The sequence below is a fragment of the Baudoinia panamericana genome (genome assembly GCF_000338955.1).
Source record: "Baudoinia panamericana UAMH 10762 unplaced genomic scaffold BAUCOscaffold_16, whole genome shotgun sequence".
Lineage (NCBI taxonomy): Eukaryota > Fungi > Ascomycota > Dothideomycetes > Mycosphaerellales > Teratosphaeriaceae > Baudoinia > Baudoinia panamericana.
Genome location: NW_006911272.1, coordinates 40788 through 62187, shown reverse-complemented (window position 1 = coordinate 62187; position 21400 = coordinate 40788). Strand labels below are relative to the sequence as shown.

At 55.3% G+C, this 21400-nt stretch overlaps 10 protein-coding genes across 10 annotated transcripts; 1 reads left to right on the top strand and 9 right to left on the bottom strand.

Annotated features, from left to right (window-relative positions):
* Positions 1–552: 552 nt before the first annotated feature.
* Positions 553–2368, bottom strand: BAUCODRAFT_331674 (uncharacterized protein). The gene is made up of 3 exons (XM_007683666.1): positions 921–2368; positions 672–844; positions 553–616 (listed from the first exon to the last, which is right to left on the bottom strand). Exons 1-3 carry the CDS (start codon positions 2227–2229, stop codon positions 575–577), a joined length of 1524 nt encoding a protein of 507 aa, XP_007681856.1. The 5' UTR covers positions 2230–2368; the 3' UTR covers positions 553–574.
* Positions 2369–3192: 824 nt separating this feature from the next.
* Positions 3193–3408, bottom strand: BAUCODRAFT_127432 (uncharacterized protein; the record flags this gene model as incomplete). Its single annotated transcript, XM_007683665.1, has 1 exon — positions 3193–3408. The coding sequence occupies one exon, from the start codon at positions 3406–3408 to the stop codon at positions 3193–3195; it is 216 nt and encodes a 71-aa protein (XP_007681855.1).
* Positions 3409–6346: 2938 nt separating this feature from the next.
* On the bottom strand, positions 6347–7626 carry BAUCODRAFT_331495 (uncharacterized protein). Its single transcript, XM_007683664.1, has one exon. The coding sequence runs from the start codon at positions 7357–7359 to the stop codon at positions 6790–6792; it is 570 nt and encodes a 189-aa protein (XP_007681854.1). The 5' UTR covers positions 7360–7626; the 3' UTR covers positions 6347–6789.
* Positions 7627–7913: 287 nt separating this feature from the next.
* BAUCODRAFT_331295 (uncharacterized protein) lies at positions 7914–8693 on the bottom strand. The gene has a single exon (XM_007683663.1). It carries the CDS (start codon positions 8444–8446, stop codon positions 8003–8005), a length of 444 nt encoding a protein of 147 aa, XP_007681853.1. The 5' UTR covers positions 8447–8693; the 3' UTR covers positions 7914–8002.
* Positions 8694–9779: 1086 nt separating this feature from the next.
* Positions 9780–10059, bottom strand: BAUCODRAFT_331224 (uncharacterized protein). The gene has a single exon (XM_007683662.1). The coding sequence runs from the start codon at positions 9968–9970 to the stop codon at positions 9806–9808; it is 165 nt and encodes a 54-aa protein (XP_007681852.1). The 5' UTR covers positions 9971–10059; the 3' UTR covers positions 9780–9805.
* A 2403-nt stretch (positions 10060–12462) lies between these two features.
* Positions 12463–14482, bottom strand: BAUCODRAFT_331275 (uncharacterized protein). The gene has a single exon (XM_007683661.1). It carries the CDS (start codon positions 14249–14251, stop codon positions 12704–12706), a length of 1548 nt encoding a protein of 515 aa, XP_007681851.1. The 5' UTR covers positions 14252–14482; the 3' UTR covers positions 12463–12703.
* Positions 14483–15534: 1052 nt separating this feature from the next.
* Positions 15535–16531, bottom strand: BAUCODRAFT_331278 (uncharacterized protein). The gene has a single exon (XM_007683660.1). It carries the CDS (start codon positions 16260–16262, stop codon positions 15720–15722), a length of 543 nt encoding a protein of 180 aa, XP_007681850.1. The 5' UTR covers positions 16263–16531; the 3' UTR covers positions 15535–15719.
* A 234-nt stretch (positions 16532–16765) lies between these two features.
* On the top strand, positions 16766–17630 carry BAUCODRAFT_161022 (uncharacterized protein; the record flags this gene model as incomplete). The annotated part of the gene is made up of 2 exons (XM_007683659.1): positions 16766–16774; positions 16842–17630. The coding sequence occupies 2 exons, from the start codon at positions 16766–16768 to the stop codon at positions 17544–17546; spliced, it is 714 nt and encodes a 237-aa protein (XP_007681849.1). The 3' UTR covers positions 17547–17630.
* Positions 17631–17758: 128 nt separating this feature from the next.
* Positions 17759–19096, bottom strand: BAUCODRAFT_39718 (uncharacterized protein). Its single transcript, XM_007683621.1, has one exon. The coding sequence runs from the start codon at positions 18914–18916 to the stop codon at positions 17999–18001; it is 918 nt and encodes a 305-aa protein (XP_007681811.1). The 5' UTR covers positions 18917–19096; the 3' UTR covers positions 17759–17998.
* Positions 19097–19492: 396 nt separating this feature from the next.
* BAUCODRAFT_135116 (uncharacterized protein) lies at positions 19493–21381 on the bottom strand (the record flags this gene model as incomplete). Its single annotated transcript, XM_007683658.1, has 2 exons — positions 20913–21381; positions 19493–20877 (listed from the first exon to the last, which is right to left on the bottom strand). Exons 1-2 carry the CDS (start codon positions 21295–21297, stop codon positions 19493–19495), a joined length of 1770 nt encoding a protein of 589 aa, XP_007681848.1. The 5' UTR covers positions 21298–21381.
* Between the last annotated feature and the right edge of the window lie 19 nt (positions 21382–21400).

The following is a 21400-nucleotide window of genomic DNA, read 5'->3' as shown; positions in this document are numbered from 1 at the left end:
ACGGCGATCTTTATATGGGACGACGTGATGCCGCGAAGGGTTCTAGTCCGGTTCAACTCCCGAAGCTGTATTAGATCGGTAGGATTAACGAACGCCGAGTTGACGATATAGAGCGTAGGCTGCGTGCAGAAAAGCTCGAGCGTTGCGTGGATCAAGGTGTCATTGAGCCAAGTGCCAGGATCGAAGCGGGCCAACGAAGCAAGGACTTCTTCCGCAGTGGTATGGGAAGTCCTCATGACGCCACCAGCATGCGAAAGGGTGGACCAGCTCTTGGTGGTTGGCGCATTCTCCGTGACGAAGTATGGTCGCCCTTGCTCCAGTGTACACGTTGGTGCCACAGTCTTGCTGTGTATCGCGTCGAAGTCAGCCGACCGTTGCGATTCTTCCAGAAACGCATCGTCCGTGCCACGTATCGTTGGTTCTCCCGATTGCACCTTTATCGTTGGGACTGCCGTAGGAGCGGCCAAAGGGGGCGTTGATGCCATGGTAGTCGCCATCAGCGTACCAGCGAATGAGACAGGCCGACACTGACTTAAGAAATCGTCTTCAGTCTGCCGATGTGTTGTCGGGTTCATCACCTGGCGAGGTGCGGTTGTTGATATAGGATCTGCGAGGTCTTCAGTCATAATGCCGTGAGCGTATCTCGGAGGTCGCTGCGCGAATGCTCCCACCAGCAGCTCGGGCGATGGCGGCATGGCTTTCGTTTTGTTTGCTGGCGACGCTGCATTCGCACCTTCGGTAGCTGGCTGTGCGTGAGTCGCAGGATGTGGCTTCGACTTTTCGACGGGCGCTCCGTCGTGCTCCAGAATGTCGTTTGATTGTTCCAAATCCATGTCATTAGGTTCTATTGAGTGCGTCAGTACTAGATGGTGCGTCGACAGGTTGCGCAGAGCGTAAGTACGCCAGTTGAGACGTCTCACCAAAAGCCATTGTAATAAGTGCTGAGTCCTCATGAGAAGCTTTAGCCCTGTCATGCGGAGGCGCAGCATTGTAAATGGGTCGGCTGGAGTTGGTATCACACGGCCGTGGGGTCGGGCATTGCTCTGCGTGTCCAGAGATGCGTTGGCGCTTGGCGCGATGAAAGTCCGAAGTCTGCTGCTCGGAGTCCAGAACCACTGGCATGATCGAAGCATGCGGAGGGCTTTCGTAGTGTTGATCGCATGGACCGAAGATACCAAGCCGTCCATGGCGTGAATGCTGTCGATCGTCTCGACAGTCCAAATTAGCCATGACAGCTTGCGGTGTAGCAGCGTCAGGCACGTCGGCATCCTGTACATGCAAGCTAAATTGGAACTCTGACGGCACAGATGCTCGTGACAAGCGGTCGAAGTCCGCGAACGACATCAATCTCGATGGACCTTGAGCGGTGGCGTGCGAGACAATTCTATGTGGAGTAGCACGCTGGGACTGCGGCACAGAAGATGCGTCCGATTGCACGTAACCGCCATCGTCGTCGGAGCTGTCAGTTCTCATATCGTGGGTCAGTTCGAGGCCGGCTGCGCGACCAACTTCTGGGCTCATGCTATAAAACCCTGTCGAATCCACAGACAGTTCGGTATCTCTGACTGGCGATGCGATCCCTGACGTGCTGGCGCTGTTGGTTGTTAGACTTGGCCGATTGGGAGACTGAGGATGTACAGCGATGCGTGTAATGCGAGACCTTCTGGGACGCTGAGTGACTGAGACTTTTCTAGCCTTTATAGCTTGCTGGACATCTGATGGCGAAGCATCCGCTGTCGCGCTGGCTCCGTGTATTCTGGAACCGGGTGAAGTGGGCCTTTGGCGCCGTTCTCGCTGTTTCTTGATCTCTTCGATTCCTGCATCCGCTTCGGTGAGCTCCGCGAGACCTAGCAGGCTTTCAACGTAGCGTCTCGAGGTGATACTTTCAGGGCCTAACTCGCTAACTAGACGATCTGGTCGGACGCTCCAGCCGTCCATGCGCAAGAGACGCCGAAGAAACCCTCGGGTGCGACTATGCTTACTGCCGTCAATCGCCTTCCAGGCGAGGTCGTCAATCTGGTCGCGCGCTTGTTCGGACAGTAGACTTGCGAACGAGACATTTGACGTGCGAGATCTGCGGCAAGAGTCTCGGAACCTCTGCAGCAGCTTGGTAGGGTTCGTACAGAGCAAGAGTTCGTCGGTCAGGCTTCGGACATCCCGCCTCACCGTATCAGGTACGGACTCTGTATCCATTACTGCCTCTGTCGCCATCACGTATGCATACCTCATGCATCCCTCCCTCCTACGGGTGGAAACAAGGACTGCACAACGTATATCGGTGATATTTATCCATATGAGCTCGACCGCCACTTATAACTGAAAGATGTTGCTCCACTATGAGGAAAGTGGGAGGGAGCATATGGCAAAGCCTTTCACGAGGAAGGCGCCAACCCGCCGTCTCGCAACGAAGTCAAACGACAACATTGCTACACTCTCTTTGGGGCAATGAATCGGCGTGCCTGATTGTTGTTGCGCGCTGCGACGAAGTGCACCCAATCGCAGTCGGTTTAGCGAGGTATTGTGCATGTGAACGCAAAATAAGAGCTGTCACGTTGAGCAGCTCGCGGCGTGTTTGGCTTTGTTGTGGTTCCCCAAGCTCTCGGGAGGGACCGCCGTGTCTTTACCCGTGCGCCGATGGCCGACGCACATCTGCTCAAAGCGCGACGGTGTTTCCGTTGGCTCTGCAGCTGCAATGAAAAGATGCTCAATGGCGAGCCGCTACTCGTCGACAGCATGTCTTGACTCAAGGCAACTGCTCATATGATGGACTGGTCTGCGGCAGTGCTACGCGCTTCTGGCCGTTATAAGTGCTGCGCATATGTGGGTGCCTGAGGCTCCAAAGCAATGCTTGTGCGCGGGCGCTCCGCGCACAAGTGGCTATTTCTGGAAATCTGGAATGCTTGCCGCATGTTCAACCGCAAAGCTAGCGCGATCGCTTCCAATGCAATATCCATAACAACGTAGTCGCAGAACCTCCCAGTATCGTCGGCAAGTGCTCTGAGGCCAATCACCGTGCTGTGCTATCGCACCGACAACACCTTGTCGTGCAAGACATCTCAAGGAGGAAGCAGATTGGTAGGCCGGTATGGGATATAGTTGCCGAGCTGCGACAGTGCTGACGAGACATCGACGTTCTCACCCGACCAGCACAGGAACCCTTCACTGAAGCAAACAACATGAACGACGGTATTATCAGGTCCATGCCAAAAGTGATGAAGTATCTAACGAGACACCATCTGCATCCGGCGAACGAACGAATCTGGCGAATTTGGCGTACCAGAGCAGCAGTGCGTGGTCGCCTTCAGAAGAAGCCTGCTGTAGGCCGACATAGCCACAGCATGACTCCACTTGATGGCTCGTAAGGCAATCCCAGCTCGCCACATAATTGGCATTCGAAGTATCCAGCATATGCGTGGCTGCAGTGGCATTAGTATTGTCACTGGAAGAGGCACCCGCCGGCGAATACCGTAATGCGACCGCGCCTTCTCCTAAGAGCCCCAGAACGAGCGCCAAGGTCACTTCATGCACTCGAACTGCACTCCTAGGTGAGCATCTCCTGCGATTTCATCGTCTCGACATGTTGACTCTAATCTTCATTAGCCTATCGCCTTTGGCCCAGCGCCACTGTACTAGCTGTTCAAGACCCTAAGCGTTGCAGCCTTCGCTCCATTGTCCCGCCATCATGCACCATGGCACCGGCATCGGTACCTTCTCGGATGGCCGCCTGCTATCTCCACTCAACGCTGACTGCTAATAACTGTTATACAGATCTGCCCTCGGCGCGTCTTGCAAACAAGTCGTCAAAGGCAGAAGACAGCGACACGGTAACATCTCGCTGTTGCCAGGCGGGCTCAAGGCGAGAGCGAACCACTTGAGCATGTGTAGAACTAGGGGTATGTTGGAGAACATGAAAACTTGCGGGAATGAGGGCAGTGGTATGGACTAAGACAAGGGCGCTAGATCCCAAACGTCACTGTAGGGCGTACCTGCCTTCTGGCGGAAGCCATCCCTAATCTGAAAGGCTTTGAGACTGCGTCATGGCGAGCATCAGCGTCGTACGAGCATTATTGCGATACAGGTCACGCGGTAATCATCATCGGCCTTAAACCGCGTTTCCAGTCATGTCTGAAGGCCTTGACCTCTTGACGGCATGCTGCAAGAGTACCGGAGGTAGACTTGCTCCTCCTCCTCTCAGTCAGCGAAAGGCCCATCGGCCACGTTAAGACTCTCATGGCTGAGCCGCATCGCCATTTGAGGGCATTGTGCAAAACTTCGAGATGAATCTAGGTCGTGTGGTATGTCGCATATACGAGGCGAATCGTCCCTGCCAAAGATATGGTCAAAGAAACCGGCACTCTCTGCTCAACATACGGTCTCGGTGCGATGGCGGCGGCAGCGCGAAGACGTCTCCGGACAAGCGGGCCTCAGCATCTGGTCACAGCCTTGACTTGACCGCCTCTCTCTTTCTATCATGACGCCGTGATCGCAATCTCGATGTCCTTCGATCCCAGCTACATCACTTGAGTGAGTGAGTTAAGGCGAGGTCAGTGGTGGTCGTGCCCGAGCATGGATGTCTGGACATTGCGGTGGAAGAGACCGCAGACAACCTGAAGCAGCGGCTCGTTGTGATTAACTTTCGTGGGGAGGAGAGAACTTGAGAAATTGGGTGGGTCGAAAGGGTGGGAGCTGGATGTGGGAACATTAATCATGACTTAACGCATCCCATCAGATAGCGCTCTCCCTTGCAAGCAACGCTCAGCTTGACTGGCGCCCCAGCCTGCAACTCTACTGACCACTTAATTAAAGTGGATCATCGTACCACACAGCTCTCACTGCGTCGAGTGGACATCAGCGTCAAAACGGTAGCGAGATCTGATCGTCTACCTTGATACACAGAAAAGCGATAATTTGAACGAAGCTTAGGACATTGGCCGGGGTCAGTGCTGTAAACTGTCGGGTTGCCGGTGATGAGAAGCCTTCATCACCACCCGCACCAGCTAGCTGCACCACCGGCCCTTACCCATGATGAACAATGGTGCCAAGCTTGCCGATCAGGGTAGCCGATGGATGCGAAGCGAACATGAGGAACGCGCAGAGAGTCGAAGGAACAGAATGGCTATCGGAAGTGGAATACAGCGCAAATGGATCTGCGATGCTCTCTAAGACGAAGGCGCTGTAGTGGTGTTTATTGAAGGACCCGAGGACAAGTCGCATCTACCATCGAAGCGGAGTAGTTCGAGGAGGTGGTGTCATGGCGCTGTGGGTGTAGTAACAGCTTCTGGAGAAGCGCGGCAGGAGATCCGCGGTGTTATCGCTTGCAGGAAGCGTCCGCCGGTATGAAGCCGTAGTGGGATTGTGAACGAAGGCTGTCCCGCCTTGTTGAAAGACATGTGCGTCGATGTAATGCCCACCATCAAGTCGCTGCTCGTGATCACGCCTTCGCGCGCTTGTGTTCAGTCATCAGCATCTCATTGACCCTTGAGCCGCGTATGAAGTGCCTGTCCAGTCAAGTCTTGACAATGTTGCGGGCGATGCAGGAGTCTGCCAGCTAGGCTTTAGCTGTTGGCCGTTGGGTCATGCGAGATTTTAGGCTACTCAAGCCGTACTCTAGATTGTTGATACTGCATCTGTTTGGACGCTTATGCCTCTGTTCGATAAAGCCGCAGATTAGCATTTCTTGCTTTCTGCTAGAGTACAGGTCCAACCACGGGCAAAGTTTCTGCCTCGTCTCCCGGTGGCCGTGCCGAACGCAATCGATAGTAATCGACACTGCTTGTTTCTGCTTTGTAGACTCCATTGAAACAACACAACCTATCTGCAGTATTGCAGCATGTGCATGTGAAACTCAAGGAGTTCCCTGCCGCCGCCCCTACCTACCTTCATTGGGCGTGGGGATCACTTAGTGTACCTTGGCCTCGTTCCCAGATGCGTCCGAGCTGTCGAATAGACTACTCATAACTGTCTTGGAGTCGTTCGTGAAGGGCGCACGCACGAATCGCAGCCATAATGAGGTGAGATCGTGGGCAGCTTGACACGTTCTCTTGTCCCGTAACCGCGATAGTCTGAAAAGAAGCCCAACGGCTCTAGTACCCTGAGCGTGCGACCGGTAATGCACTTGTGTATTCTCTTCGTGACGCTCGAGAAGGCTAAAATCACAGGTCAAATACCATTTACTATGTAGCACATGAAGTCTTTGGCTAGTATGGAATACCAAGCCTGATCTTCCCTGACTCGAGTGTCAGCGCTGACCTCTTGCGCTCTAGAGCTATGATCGATATTAGCTTGAGACTCCGAGCCGGATAATCAACAGCTTCAGTCTTCTTCAAAGTACTACCAGACGTAATCGTCGGTTCTTGCACAGCGGTAAGAGTAGGTCGACACTGTATGGCTTCGTTCCTGTCGCGTTCGATTCAATCTTGCACATGCCTAGCCTCTGCGGATCTTACGTTGCTGTCTCGCCGCCAGAAGACCGCCGCGGTTGTAGGTTATAGTAGGTTGGGCCACGCTCGAAACTAGTTGTTTCGTCCACTTGTCCAAGACGAAAGACTTGCTCTTCCAACCATTATCTGCTGGCGGCGATCGACCATGTCCTCCATCAACCCGATCTCCTCGCATGCCCTGTTCTCTCGCAGAAGGAGTATCACGCGCCGGCAACGCCTAGTCTATGTGCTATAGCTCAAGCTTGAGCTTGCGGCGAACAGCAGCGAAGAGATGGTAAAGATTGCCTGCCATTACTCCCCCACGACATAGTTAGTGACCTCAAAGATGTCCACAAGGACGTCTCGCAGCTTATACAGGGCTTAGGAGCGGGTTATGGAAGAGGAGGCAGAAGCGTGCGAGGTCTTGCGAAGGCCTTGCTAAGTTTGTTGGTGGATGACGCTCTTCTGCCATCCTGCAGCATTTCTTGAGTAGCCAGATACATAACCGAGATTTGGGGGGCGCGGTGCCGGCGCACACTTGCCGAACAAGCCCACTGTCGAAGTTGAACGTACATTCTCCTTGTGGTTCAGCTGCTCCAGCAAGTGTTTCATACTTCGGAGCATATCTTCGGACCAGTCGCGGAGGCCCTTCATGTCGGAAGCGATCTGCTAAAATCGCCTTGCAAAACGCTGAGGACCAGCATATCATGTGGAAACCGGCGGTCTGGCGAGCTGTCGTCCTTGCTATACACACTGACTCCGCCGTTCTCACTGCCGACAGCCACATCGTAGGGATTGTTACGGACCTCGCCATTGCCGAGGAAGGTGTTGCCTTTCTCGTCACTGGTAAGAAGGGCATATTTGCGGCCTGCCAGCTGGCAGCATGCTCGACTGCTGCCCAGGACGCAGGTGACGTGCGCTTCTGTCGAGGCACATGCATCGCGACTGCGCTGGTGCAGGCGAGGCGGAGAGAGTGAGTACGAGCAGGTACGTCAGAAGGGAACGAAGTCGCGGAGAGTTGCTCCCTATCAACGAGGGAGCTCGCAGCTGGCTTCTCTGTTTGTCTGGGGCAGGTTTCCGTGCTTGTAGTGTTGAGCGGATCGCTCTCGCAATGCTTCCCGCGACCGTTGCCGCTGATCGGCAGTTACGCGCATGTGTTATCTTCAATTGATGAGAAGAAGTAGTTGCTGAAGGCGTACCTTCGAGCGCGGAGGGCGAAGTGCAGAAGTGCATGGGAACAGCCAATCGCCGGTACCTGTTGTGGAGTGCATGGTGCGGAAGCGCCCGCATACCGCTGTCCGCATCCCACGACAAGCTGCAATTGGCGCCAAGTTAGGCACTGACTGCAGCACGGTAGTGCCAATAACGTCATCCGAACTGGGTCTGAGGGAATAAGTGCCATTCGAGACCACGCCGTCGCCGATTCGATCGCTGTGCTCTCACTAACGTCGCTTGCCGCGTAGTCGAACATTGTTGCACTCGTTGTCAACAAATGGCGGTGCCAGTGATCGTAGCAGTTTGCCAGGCGAATGACTATAGCCATCGCCTGTATTTGCGTCATGTCCACTGCCTTGTCTTGCTTGTCAGAAACGAAGTGCGGCTGTAGCAGTCTGAGGTCGAAACACGCCCTTGGTCGTTATCTGTACGGCCAACAGCAAGTCCAGCAGCGCGTTCGCAAAGGCACCTACGAGCTGTGCCATCTTCTCCACCTGGCGTTGATTCTCGCGGGAAGTGAAAGCGTAGTGCCCGAGATGTACAACTAGAGACGAAGGTCGCCAGAGATGTAGGTATGCTAGCTTCCGGAACTCTGAGCGGCAACGTTCGGCAAGGTTTAGGTAATTTACGAAGCAGCTATCAAGATCTTGCAGTGGTTCAAAGGTAGTCTCCTTTGTTAGATCTGTTTCTGAGGAGAGACCTCGGCGATGCTCGCAGTGCCTAGAGAGGTCTTCTAAGCGTTGTGTCGGGAGATCTTCGTGTTGGAAAGCGACGGCACGCGAGCTTAGTGGTGGGTTAGGGAAGCTGTGCATACAGAAGGATGTACTTGGATTGGCTAAGAGAGATGTAGTTTGAGCGTTCCGTTCTCAATGAGCAACGCAGTCTGGAGCAGCGCGATTGCTACGGGCGGTGAAATAATGGAAGTGGCTGGCGAGAAAGCTGAACAGTTGATACGTAGCCTCTTGCGCAAGAGAACGGTGGAGATGAGAGGAGAGAAGAGAGGATGGGACGGGCCGGCCAATATACCAGCGCAGCCGGCAAGAACGAAGATTACTCGCCTCTGATCCGCGTGAAGAGGCAAGAATTGGTGGGCCATATCCTCACGTGTGAGACTTGGGCATTGACACCAGTCGGCTGAACCTATGCAAAGCACCCGGGCGTTGTTACCGGCGTCGGATGCTTGCCCAGTGATGTCCCTACGACACAATCAGGAGGGACGAAGGACACAGCGATTGACCACACATGTATCCATTGGCGTCCGGGCCCAGAGGCGCCATTGACATATGCGGCGACCGTCTCCTTTCCCACCGCAGTCGTGGAAAGAGCTACGCGGAGCTCATACCCTGGAGCTCAGTCTCGGTATGAACAGTGTGCAGCTCAGCAGGAACATGATTCGAATGGGAAGCGTAAGAATGGTCGGGCTGGGCGACCGAGGTGGAACTGACGATAGCAAACCTTGGCGCGGGCGTTCCCGACCAACGGTAGCAGCGCTGTTTCCGCCCCAGGTTGCGGGGTAGCGTGAAGCCACGTGTGGATCTCCGCGCCGAAAGCATGATCTCCGGTCCATCTTCGCATTTGCTGGCTCTTACACAACCTCTCCAATCCGCATGCATGTTCTCCACCCTCCCGGGGCGCAGTCATAACGAAGCCAGCAGCCTCCATTAGCGTCCTCCATGTACGGGCCGTCAGACCTCATCTACCCCACATGCTCGTCCATCAAGGCGCGCTCGTACGCCCTTACGCGATAATGCGCGCTGTCGAGAGGTAGAGACCTCGCAGTTACGGCGGCAGCATAGAGAACACGAGCACACTGACGGCGTATCGGCGGCACTGCATCGACAATATTCAACTGAGCCTTAGTGAGGACGTGCTCATGCTCATTCGTGGTGCGGCAAGCGGCAAGCGAGCATTCCGATTGCTAAGCGTGCAGTTTCCAGCCAATGCTGGCGAACACTTCCAGAGGCCCGATATCTCTACCGACAGCTACCACTGCACGGCTGGCTCCTAATATCAGCCAGCCTACTCCATCCAGCCAACAGAAAGCCGCCCCCCACCATGCCATGGACCATGAACGGGTACTGAGCGCATCTGACAGCCTCTCCACGACAGACTTTGCTTAACTGAAGCTCAGTCCGCCATCCGCAAGATCATATTCCCTACGACGCTTTGCTTCAATCGTCGTTGCGTCTGTCGCTTCGCTCCATCGGGATGCTGGAAGCGGACGATCGTTGACAGGCGCAAGTTGATGCAGAACAGGCAACGACAGGAGTGGCGTCGATGACGAAGTGACGCTCTAGCCTGGTCGAGCAAGTAGTTGATAAGTTGACCAAGTGCATTCGTCAGTCGTCATTGCGGTCAGAAGAATGGCGCTCATTCCACACTGCATCATCCGTACCTAACATCCCGTCCGCCGCCATATGCCGGCATATGCCGCCATATTCCGCTTTATCAGACGATTTTCGTGGCCGTAGCGAGCGAAGTCCAGTAGCATCTTATCAACGCCGCACCGTTCTCGCTATCCAGTCCGTGCAAATGCTGGCTCGATCGGAATCTCATGGCGTGTATTTGCTTGATGATGTCGAGACTGCCTGCCTGCGCGATGATTTGGGCGTCCGCTCCCGTATACGCAGGACGGTCGTGCGCCACAAACGCAACCCGTGGAACGTGTCACCAACGTAAAGCATGCGACATGACCTGGCATCGAATGATGCAAGAATCGGCCTATGTTGGAGTCAACGAAACGGTATGACATGCACATGAAGGCGCAGGAGCCTCCAACCTGCGCGCCGATCCACACTCCCATCAGCAATTACCGCCTAACTCCGCACCAGCTCCGTTCACTGATGCTGACTCCGAAACAATAGCGGCTACGAAGAAGCTGCCACGCGAAGGTGTTGCCGCCCCAAGGGTGAAGCGCAGTTGATAGCTCTCAGACTGCAGTCGGCAACCAAGAATACATGCATGTCCTACCCGCGGCAAGTCGGTCAAGAACGGGCACCTTCGGCATCACGTTCATTCTCATCAGCCAGTCATGTAATTGCATCGCTGGACTAAGGATGAGGAGGACACCCTGATCATACGGCGTGCATTGCATACGGTCATTGGCCCATACTGGTTGCAAATCGAGCTAGATGACTGACAACCGCTGCTGCGGTTCACTTCGGCATCCACAAACTTATGGTCAGCGCAAGCGCCTATTGGGATTTTGGTGGCGCTGCCTCGCTGCCAGGTTGCGATCCTAGCGCAGCAAGACATCGCCACCACCATTCAGGTCGCGAGCCCCGAACGGTATACCCTTTAAGGAAGCCAGTCCACTCGTAGCCAAAGAACCACCGTCAAGCTCACCGTGCAATATCACCATCTGCCCGCTTCTCCCCTCAGCGATGGCATCCGTTCCTGCCCGAAGGGGACCAATGCTCCGTGCGGCTGCCCGCTTTCCAACCATGCCTGTCCGAATGCGCCATCATTGCCACCTCCCATCATTGCAATCATGCTCTCACCCCAGCGGCCCAATCCTTCACCGCAGCCACTCCGCCCTCGACGATGAACCGCCATCAGTTCACACCTCTCCCCGGCAATAACACCTCCATCTCCCGCTAAGCGGACGAGCAGTCAGCTCACCACTTCCCAATAGTCGAAATTATTCAATGATACGTATTGCCAAATGCTACCCATCCGGTCATAGCGGACACTCTCATCTGCACCCCCTCCAGACCTCATCGTAATAGCGGACACGATATCATGCCCGACACGTTGACGTCTTGTCCATCCTGACAGCGACTGTCACATCTGACAGGCTTGAAAAGTCGTGATGCTGGGAAAAGAGGCACCCGGACCGAGCGAATACGGTGGAAGAGCTTGCGTGATCCAATTCCAGAGCAGGGCTCATGCGACTTCGCGCGGATAGGCGCACTGCGTCTAAATAGTGGCGATCTTCACATTCGAACGCTGCGCCAGTCTTGGAATGATGCAGACCGTCGGGGGAAAGAGGTGATACTGCATCCTGCCACAGTATATCAGCTTTCTGGTGTGTATACGTGCGGAGTATCGGGAACGACTCACGCCACCCTACAATGCTACAATGGCTACAGGAATGGGTTGGGTAGTGGCAATAGTCATTTGCTCTCTGTCTGTTGTAGTAGAACAGCTTTGGCGACACCGAGCTGTTGGTAGACTGGAGAGGGACAGTCGTCGATGGTCTTGTCTCCGTCTCACTCAGTGGTAGAGTGCAGCGAGCATCTGACAGCGAAAGCCATCCTCGCCTACTGATGTCGTGATATATCGGAAGGTGGTAGCCTTTGGGTATTTGGCGTATGCTTGACGTGCGGTTGGGTTGAGCACGCACACGGAGGAAGTAATCGATGTAGGTCTGGCCCTGTAGAGTGAAGAGGGAGAGAGCGGGTGTGTGTGAACGAGCGCGAAAAAGCCTAGCCAACTTCCACCGGAAAGGCAAAGCCCATTCCACAAGCCCTCGGCGCGCTTTCCGAGGACGAGCAGGTAGTCTTTACTTTTCCAGGCAAGAAGCGGACACACGCACAATGATGGCAGCAAACGCAGGATGTTGAGTGAGGTATGATGCGCAGTCATGTCTTGATGTCGAGAAAGAAAAGTATCCTCTGCTATAATGCGGGCGGCGACGGCGGCGGCGACCAGAAGGCGGCAAAGTTTGCAAGGCGTTCCCGTCTATCACTCTCCAAAGAGGCCGTCTATTGCCGCCCGTTCACATTGACGCAAGGGAGAGAAGCGGCGGCAGATCATGGGCCGCAATAACCCCTGGGCGGCGACAAGGCCTGTATCCAGAGACCGATTCTCGAAAGGAGAATCGGTCGGACCTGTTCCTTTCATTCGAGTCACGGCGCCTCGACAAGGGGTTTTACTACCGAAGATGGTTGGGAAGCGGACGTTGTGGAAATGTCTGGCGTTATACTGCTGCAGCAGAGCAAAGCGTGTGGCGCACGTCTGCCAGCAACGAAAAGTGCCGATGATCTGTCTCTTTCAGTCTCCTACAGCGAACCAACCCACTTTCTGTCTCGCCTCACAGCCCTGACCATCACCTGTGACTCTGTCGGCTACTGCGCGCCACTTTCCTTCCGCGCAGCCCCGTCCAACCCTCTTCTCTGCACCCACCACTCGCCCATCAACTGCCACTGCTCCTCCGCCCACTTGCTCAACGCCTGAGCCTGAAGATCCGCCCACTTCTGCGCCTCCATCGCCACAGCTTTTCGGTTCGCACTGACTTCCTTCGTGACCCAGTGCTGCAAGTCGGCGAAATCAGCCTTGAGATTGCTGATGTACTGTGCGTCACGAGTGACTTTGGCTTGGAGATGTCCGATGCGCCGGTCGCGATCTGTGATGTGATTCTGCAGGTCTTCAATGTCTATGGTGTCCTGACCGACCTCATACGGAGGAGCTTCTGCGTCGTGACGTGTGTTGTTGCGCTCGCGCTCAGCGGCCATACTTTGCAAGCGCACCTCGAGATCATCAATGCGCTTGACGTATTCTGCAGTCTGGCTGCTTGCGGTCGCCTCACTCGCCGTTCGCTTATCGTGCAGAGTCTTCAGCTGGGCCTCCAGGTCACGGATGCGCTCGACTGCCTTGTCCTTCTCGTCAGTCACGTGCGCGAGGTGGGCGCGGTGCCGCTTGTCGTCGTCAACGAGCTCAGCACCTTTCGCTGCCAGCTGGGCGTCCAATCCACGGATGCGGGCCTCGTAAAGATTCTGGTCCAGCTGGTGTTTATGAAGTTCGGCCTTGAGCTCAGTGACCTCGTCCTGTAGTTGACGGACGCGCTCGGCGTCTCTACCAATCTCAGATGTCGCTCGAGAACTGACCCCAGAGGAGAGTATGCTTCTCTGGCTGCTGGAGCGGGACACGGACACATCTTGCTGCGGCAAACCATCCGGAAGGTGCTCAGCAGCCGATACCCCCTCCTCGTCGGCTTCGACACAGGATCTGATGCGAACGTCTGGGCGGCGCGTTGGCGTAGAAGCGGGAGACTTAGGGGCCTGGCCCCAGCCGGTGAGCGGACTGCCTGTGGCGGCCGAGATACCGGCGGGCCTGGAAGTGGTCGGTGCAGAAGCGGGCAAGAAAGCCTGCGAAATAGCAAGAAGCCCAGTCGCTTTCGAGACCTTGGCTTCGACCTCGGCGCCGCAGTACAACGCTATGGTCGCCGCAATGAGGTCTTGCTGTGCGAGACGGGGTTGATCTCGATCAAGGGGGCCGACTGTGTCGCTGAAATGACCGCTTAGCTTGGGGTCAGTGTCACTCTGTGCGCGCGTTGTCGCCTTGGACCGCAACCACATGGCGTGAGGCGAGCCCTGTTTCGCCCTGAATGCTGTCTCCGGCGCTGCATCGTCCCAATGCGCATATTGGCCGTCTGGAGCATACACCAGACAGATGTGCTTGTCCGGCTTCCAGCACGCGCCATACTCCAGGACTTTCTTCAACCCGACCTCGAGGCCATGTTGGTCTGCGTCGGGGGTAGGTGCTGGTGTCCATGGCGGGTCGCTCTGACGCAGCAAGCGAACCAGCTGAGCAGGTGACGGCGGGACATTGCCGCCGGTATGAGTGTTGATGAAGAAGGCGAGAAGGGTGCCGTAGTGATACCGGCGGTCACTCATGCCAGATAATCTGGATGAAACGGTCGAAGGAGAATGTGTGAGGATCTACTGCCGCTGATTCCTCCCCTTTTTACCTCTGTCTTCAAGCAGCTGAAGTGTGTTGGTGTTGGCACCTCACTGGCGGCAAACATGTCATCCACTCAGACTCGTGGGTCTTTCTTTGTCGCACGAGTTGTGACAACATCTCGGCTTTGAGATTGGACAAACATATGCGTGTCTCATGCAAGCAGAGAAGCCAAACGTCGCAAGCGTTGTATGATAGCCTTTATGGGCGCCATGATCGCCGACAAAACCAGCATCGTTTGCACTCAGCCCGACGTGCAGCAAGTCATGCGTGACCCTCGTTGAACCTTGTGCGCTCGTGGGCCTCAGCGACTGACACTGTTGTGCAAAATCCACCTCTACGCCAGCCCGGCTCTGTTGGCAGCTTACTGCCCTGCTCCGATCGCCTCTTCTTTGTCATGCTCACCTCCGCTCTTCATTGTTCAATCTGGTCCACACCAGCCCCTCGCTGCTGGCAGGCCGTGGACGCCAGCAGTCAATGCCTGCGGGTGCATCTTGCATATGTGTCAACGACGCCCTATGTCGCCAATGGCACGTGGCACGTCATGAGGAGTGGGGCTCCTTCTGTTCGTCGCCAACGAGCGGACGCGCGTGGCAGTACGAGTAGACGCATTAGAGAGCGAGTGGCGGCAGGTGCAGGGCGGGTAGCGGGCGGGAGCGCCTCCAGGAAATCCTAAAGGGCTTAGACAGCCTTCTCAAGTGGGATTCTTCATCACATTCCACCTACCTGACTCGCCAATGTCCTCAATGCTACATTCAGCGTGATACAAGCCTTGAGCGAGGCAAGCGAAGATATTCCCTGCAGAACGGACGCCCGCACGTAGAGAGCGAGTGGACGCGCGTAGAGAGCGAGTGGACGTGTCGACCGCGAGAGCGGGATCACGTGACTGTCAGAAATACGGCGCGGGATCCATCTGATTCCTTGCAGCGTCTAGTGATCACGTGTGTGGAGTTGGCGGTCGTAGAAGGTAAGAGCAAGCGGTGATGTGGTAGCGAGTGAAGGTAAGGAGCGGTTCTGCGTATGAGTGAAGTCATGGCTGTGGGAAAGGTAAGAGTTCAGAATGGGATCTTCATGTTCATGTTGCTTTCACGCTGAAGCACAGCCACACGCACCTCATGGCGCCGGTTCACGACGTCAATAGTTACATTGTAACAGAAAAAGGTATCTCCTACATGTATCTGGACCGGCGGAGAAGACGGTCGCACTTCCTGGCTGTACCTTACCCTTACATCGGCTTCGTCACGCTCAAGGAGAAGGAGAGTGAACAACCTCAACAGAGGAGCCCAAGGCAGCCCGCTGTAGATCGTGCGCAACACCTTGAAGACTGGACTGCACCGCACTGTCATGCCCAACACTTCAGTCATGGAACCAGTATTTGCTTCAGATCCACCATCAATCCACTGCCTACCCGCGCAGTACTGTCGTACTCGCCTCAACTACCACTACCATGCCTTCCACCCCTGCTTCCCTCGTTGACCCGGCCGTGTGTGCGGAGACGGTCACGGTGATTGGCTGGCCCTCCACGACTTCGCATCCCTTCGTGTAGCTCGGCAGCACGCGGATGACGATGAAGACGATGAGGGCGGTCATGGCGACAAGAATAGCGGCCCGGTTGTCTTGCATGACTCCTTGGGCGGAGGCGAGGTAGTGCATGCGTCGTTGCTGCTGAGGCTGGAGCGCCCGTCGCGGTTGCTGGAGCGCCTGCCGATGTCCTTGTTGCTGGAGCGCCTGCTGAGGTAGGCGTTGCTGTTGCACTTGCTGCTGTACGGGCGGTGGAGGACACTGAACCTCAGCCCCTTCATCATTCCCGATCCCACGAGTCGCCAGGAAGCTCTCATAGCACTGGCCACACCGCTCACCGTGCTTTCCTGTCCTGAGAACACTCCATTGGGCCGGGAACGCTCTCGCGGTGGAGCAATACTTGCACCATCTGGTACCTGTAGGCATGACAGTGCTACGCCGGACCTTCGTAGGGGGGGCGGCGTTTAGCGAACAGTATCGCTGGCCGCTTCTAATGTGATCACCTTCTCTTCATCTGGTTTGCTGCGTTACTGGACTGTACGCGAAAGCAGGCGCACCCAGCAAACGAGCTTTCGCCAACCGTCACCACCATTGGTGCAGTAGTGCTCCAGCGTTGTCGTTCGTTACCACGTGATCACTTGAACATGAGCGACAGGGCGGCCCGTCTTTCATATCAGACGTGAAGTAGCATTCGTGGACTTGGCACGGAGGCAAGCTCAACGACATGAGACTTATTGTCATGATCCACCCTTCGGTTTTGCGCGTACCTGGTCATCTTACACAGATCATGCGCCTACATGCACGGTCGTACAGGTCTGACCCGCCAAGCTGTCCTGCATGTGTCTCATCACGCTCTTGGAGGCAAACGGGGCTTCTGACCTGCTTCTTTAGCAACATGGTGGATAAGAGCTACACGTACCGTACCCAAAATGGATGAGGTACGTCCAGCGTTCCTCCCTCCGCCATGCCGAACATGACCACTGACATCTGCTACGCACCGCGCAGGCTCAGCATTATGTGTCCTTCTACGACATATCCATCGACCGAATCGATCTTCACTCCCTCTCCGACTGTTATGGCTGGCTCACCGACAATGCCATTGCATTCGGCCAGGCCTGGCTCGAACATCCACGCAACGCTACCCTTGCTGCCAGCTGCGCGTCCATCAAAGTCGACCCTCTGCCTGAGAACATCCTCTTGATTGCTCCGACCGTGGCGCGCGTCCTCCAGGCAGCGGACCTTTCAGAGCTCGACGAACTGATCCCGGACTTGAAACTGACTTGCACTCACATTCTTGTACCCGTCAACAGCAAAGCTGTGCACTGGGCATTGCTCCTCGTCAGCGTCACCAACCACACCTCCTGGTTATATGATCCGGCAGGAGGCGTCTTTTCGTCCTCCACCGCCAGCGACATCAGCACCCATCTTTCGCACCTCCTCCGCAGCAAGTCGATGGGCACTCACGGCCTCGATTTCGCCCGGCTGCCCGCCTCGGAAGTCCCGCAGCAGCAGAAGTCGCACGACTGCGGTATCCTGGTTGTAGCCTGTAAGTGGCATCATTCGGAGCGCATCAGACAGACGAACATCAACAAGACCGTCAACGTGGCGCTTGGGGATGTGCTCGTCGATCCGTGGGAGTGGAGGCTGGCCCTTGTGCGCATGATGAGAGCATTGCGCGCTGAGGGAAGGCTGAAGCCGAAATTTGGGTGATGCAACGCTCGGGGGATGCGGAGCTGAGATTCGACACGGGAAATGGCACTGCATGTGGGTTGTCACGGCCAGAGCTCGATAGGTTTGTCACTGCTACGAGACGGTGCTGAGATAGTCTGTCTACGAGGTTGAACCCTATGCACTCAGAGTGCCCACGTCGCGAAAAGGCTCAAGAGCGGAACACAGCGATGTGCTGGGTCCATTGATGCCAGAGTGGAATGCTATTACTGCTGGGTATGATCGTATTAGATGTCTTTATGATATAGTCAGTATCGGTAGCGTGCAGCTTTCGGCAATTCGGTGAAGCAAAAGGGGGGGAAGCTTGCACTGGTTTGCTCGCAGCTAAGCTACAAACGAGAATCCTGCCTCCTTGCAACCCAAACGATACACCAGCTAGGGTACTGTCTAATCCACATGCAGCGCTACCGGTACCGTCATTGGGAATCCACGAATCAGGGCTGCTGACCGTTGCCTTCCTCCGTCAGATTCTCTGAAGCTTCCTTGCGCTGCAGCAGAGGCTCGCCTCGCATCTTCGGCGGTGCAGATGTAGTCGGTTGCGTGAGTTGGAAAGGGGGGATGGCTGGCGGGCGCTGGATGGGATAGTCGTGGGAGAGCCTCCGATCGAATCGCTGCCGGCGAACGGAGTCACTTCGCGAAGAAGCCTGAGCAGCAGCAGCGCATTCAGCATCTGCTCGACCCAGCTGCGCACCGTGATGGTCGGTGCCGTCGAAATGACCGTGCTTGGTTTCTGATTGTGGCGAGGCAATATGCTGAGCTTCGTTCTTTTCATGGAACTGCTGTCCTACCTCCGTGGCATCTGTCAGCTGACCGCTGGGCTTGGCTGCAGGAGTCGGTTCGCGACTTCCACCAAGTACACGCCAGCCACCCCAACTGGAGTTGACAGGTCCGTTATCGTGGTCCTCCGAGAGACCTGATAGCCGTCTCGGTTCACGTAATACGCTGTTTGCTTTGATATCGCCGGCGTTGCCGCCAACACTGTCGCCGCTTGCGCCGCCGTAATCTTCGTATCGCCCCCGCCCAAGGCTCAACTCCTGTAGCATCCGTCTGGAGTGGTCTTGCATGGCCTCGATTGCCGTGTGTCGAGCTTTGAAGCGTGTTAGAGCGTCTGCATCATGGGAGGTGGTGATGGTTGGCTTCGATGTCATGATGAAGCTTGTGGGAAGGCACACTCCCAGTACGGCCAGAACCTGGGGAATGATGCTTCCACGCGATGGTGAGAAATTGGACTGAGCTTCATCTTGATACTTAGGGCAGTCAGGACGATCGCCTGATTGCAATTGCGTGGCCAGAGCGGTGAAAGGGTGGCACAACATGTCTGCGGAAGTCCCGCGGTCATGCTGTGTGACCATTCCAGAATCAGTCCTGGTTGGGATCCAGGAAAGTAATAGCTCTACCTTCTGTGACTTGTCGAAGAAAGTCACCGCGGCGATAATAGCCGGCGCTTCAGATGGTCGCCGTGTTGGTGGAGGATGGCGTGTTGACGTTTTCGTCCGCCCATAATGTCAATGGAAACCGAACGCTGCCATGCGACTGACACGCCAACCTACGTAGAGGTCGTTTCGATGTGAAGGTGGCGGTGCTGAGTAGTTCTGATGGATACTCTTTACCTACTCAGTCCTTAGACTAAGTTTATATCCCTACTTAGTAGTAGCCTTATAAACCTCTAACTTTAACCTTCAAACTCTACTAATATAGAAATTTATATCTTATTCTAGCTTATATTAAGCTATGCTTAAAGGTCGCCTTCTATTTACTATCGAGCTATACTCGATAGCGAGTAGTTAAGTAGAACTCTTAGCTATTTATTACTCGACTCGCTAAAGATCGAGCACTAGGGTGCAGCTACGCCTATACTAATCGTGTCGTAATAACTACTAAAGCTATCACGCTTAAACAGGCTAAAGAGCCGCTTCGTACCTACAACTCTACCTAAGGTAGTACGGAAGTTCAAGCAGACGCGATTTGATCATCTCCTCGAGCTCGGCAGAGCCGCCGCAATCGCGCCCCCTGCGGAGCCAGTTATCCTTTACGTCGTTCGTAGACTCCTGATCATCATGCTCGAAAAAGCTGTCGGAGTGATCCGAGTCGCACATCGACTCATCTCCGTCCTTGGCAACCTCTTGATCTTCCGCGCGATCTCTTTCTGCATCCTTGTCTAGCGCGTTCTCGAGCGCTCTTGAGGCGTCGATCCGCCGGCGGGTGAAACGCAATTCGCGCTCCAACTCCATGATATTCCTCTCATCGTCCTTGAGTAGCCCGACTTTGCTGATGTATTCTTCGAGGTCCCGGTCGGCAAGATCAAATGCGCGCCGCAAACCTCTGATGTGTGCGCTCTCTTCCTTCTCATCAGTCGCGGTAGATGCAATAGCAGACACAGTCGACATTGGAGCCCCCGGTTCAGCAGCGGCGTGCGACGCAGTCGCCATCATGTCGTTGGCATGTCGCCATTCATCGTCCGCACGTGCACCCTGCATTGTCAGGTCCTTTGCGCCGGAGGCTGTATCACAGCCGGTCTCCCCTACAGGTTGCGCAAAGCCCTCGACTTCGGATCCATAATGCACTGCATTGTTTGTATGGAAGCCGTCACCGAGGGCGAGGCCTTGGACCGGAAGATTATACTTTGTGCCGTCCTCTACGTGCTCATCATCCCTACAGAGCGCGTCATTGTCGACTTTGACTTCGGCAGGACATCCATCCGCAGAGTCGTTGTCAGAGTCTCCCTTCACCGAGTCGTCATCGTCAAACTCTTCTTCGTCGTAAAGTTCGTCATTGGAGTCTTCGTCGTTGGCACTGTCTTCGTCGTTGGGACCGTCTTCGTCGTCAGGGTCGTCTTGGTCGTTGGGACCGTCTTCGTCATTGGGATTGTCTTCGTCGTTGGAATCTTCTTCGTCGGAAGCTTCATCCCCGGAATCCTGGTCGCGGGAGCCATTATCGCCGAAATCTTCGTCAGAGGCTTCAGACCCTCCAATAGTCGAACCTTCCTCGTCCGCGGCATCGTATTCGAAGCCTTCTCCGTCATGGTCTTGCCCGTCATCATCTTCTCCGCTAGCGCTTTCTCCGCCAACACTTTCGCCGCCTACACCTTCTGGGCTGACGCCTTCCCCGTCCGCAGCTTCGTTGTTCGTTCCCTGATTAGAACTTGCATTATCGACGCCACGCAACTCTATGGCACGCTCGGCGATAGCTCTACCAGCCAATGTCGCAATTTCGGTAACGACATTGTCTGAGGAGTCTGTATACTTCTCGGCCTGAGCCTTCCGATCTGACTCCGCCGCGCTGAAGTCTCCATTAGCCCCGCCGAGTTGCTTCACTATCCAGTAATGAGATGGTCAATCAGTATAATACCGACCATGGTAGATAACCGGAGAATGTGTTGAACAGCCTGTACGTAGGCGCTTTCGTATGGACCTGGGCATGCTTCCAGTTGAGTGGGTTTGCTCGGGTCGCTAGCGGTACGCACAAAACTATCAACAATGTCGGGGTGCTGCATATCCTTAGCTTGCGAGGACGTGAGCTCACAACGCCGCCATAACGACTCCTCATACGGCCGGAACTCTTCGACAGAGCGGAGATTCTTTTCATCCGCACGAGGCCATTCCGCTGCGCGTGTGACGGCTGGCGCAGCAGCACCCCGGCAGATACGGATAGGTCCGTCTTCAGGAACCACAACTGCGAAGACCCGGGTGCGCAGCTCTAATGGGAAGCGCTGAAGATTGTCGCTGACGGCCATTGTGTACTCTCATGTAGGGTTAGCTTCGTGCTTTCGATAATTGCGATGTTGACAGGTCGATAGGACAATACTGCATGTTTGTTGATGAATTGGGTCCGCGTAG

Coding starts and splice junctions, on each gene's coding strand:
- BAUCODRAFT_331674 (XM_007683666.1), bottom strand. CDS start 2,229: ATGAGGTATGCATACGTGATGGCGACAGAGGCAGTAATGGATACAGAG. Junction 845..920: donor ACTTATTACAATGGCTTTTG/GTGAGACGTCTC, acceptor CGCACTCAATAG/AACCTAATGACATGGATTTG. Junction 617..671: donor CGCCATCGCCCGAGCTGCTG/GTGGGAGCATTC, acceptor TTATGACTGAAG/ACCTCGCAGATCCTATATCA.
- BAUCODRAFT_331275 (XM_007683661.1), bottom strand. CDS start 14,251: ATGAGTGACCGCCGGTATCACTACGGCACCCTTCTCGCCTTCTTCATC.
- BAUCODRAFT_39718 (XM_007683621.1), bottom strand. CDS start 18,916: ATGGTCACACAGCATGACCGCGGGACTTCCGCAGACATGTTGTGCCAC.
- BAUCODRAFT_331278 (XM_007683660.1), bottom strand. CDS start 16,262: ATGCCTACAGGTACCAGATGGTGCAAGTATTGCTCCACCGCGAGAGCG.
- BAUCODRAFT_331224 (XM_007683662.1), bottom strand. CDS start 9,970: ATGCACTTGGTCAACTTATCAACTACTTGCTCGACCAGGCTAGAGCGT.
- BAUCODRAFT_331295 (XM_007683663.1), bottom strand. CDS start 8,446: ATGCACAGCTTCCCTAACCCACCACTAAGCTCGCGTGCCGTCGCTTTC.
- BAUCODRAFT_331495 (XM_007683664.1), bottom strand. CDS start 7,359: ATGCATGTGCCTCGACAGAAGCGCACGTCACCTGCGTCCTGGGCAGCA.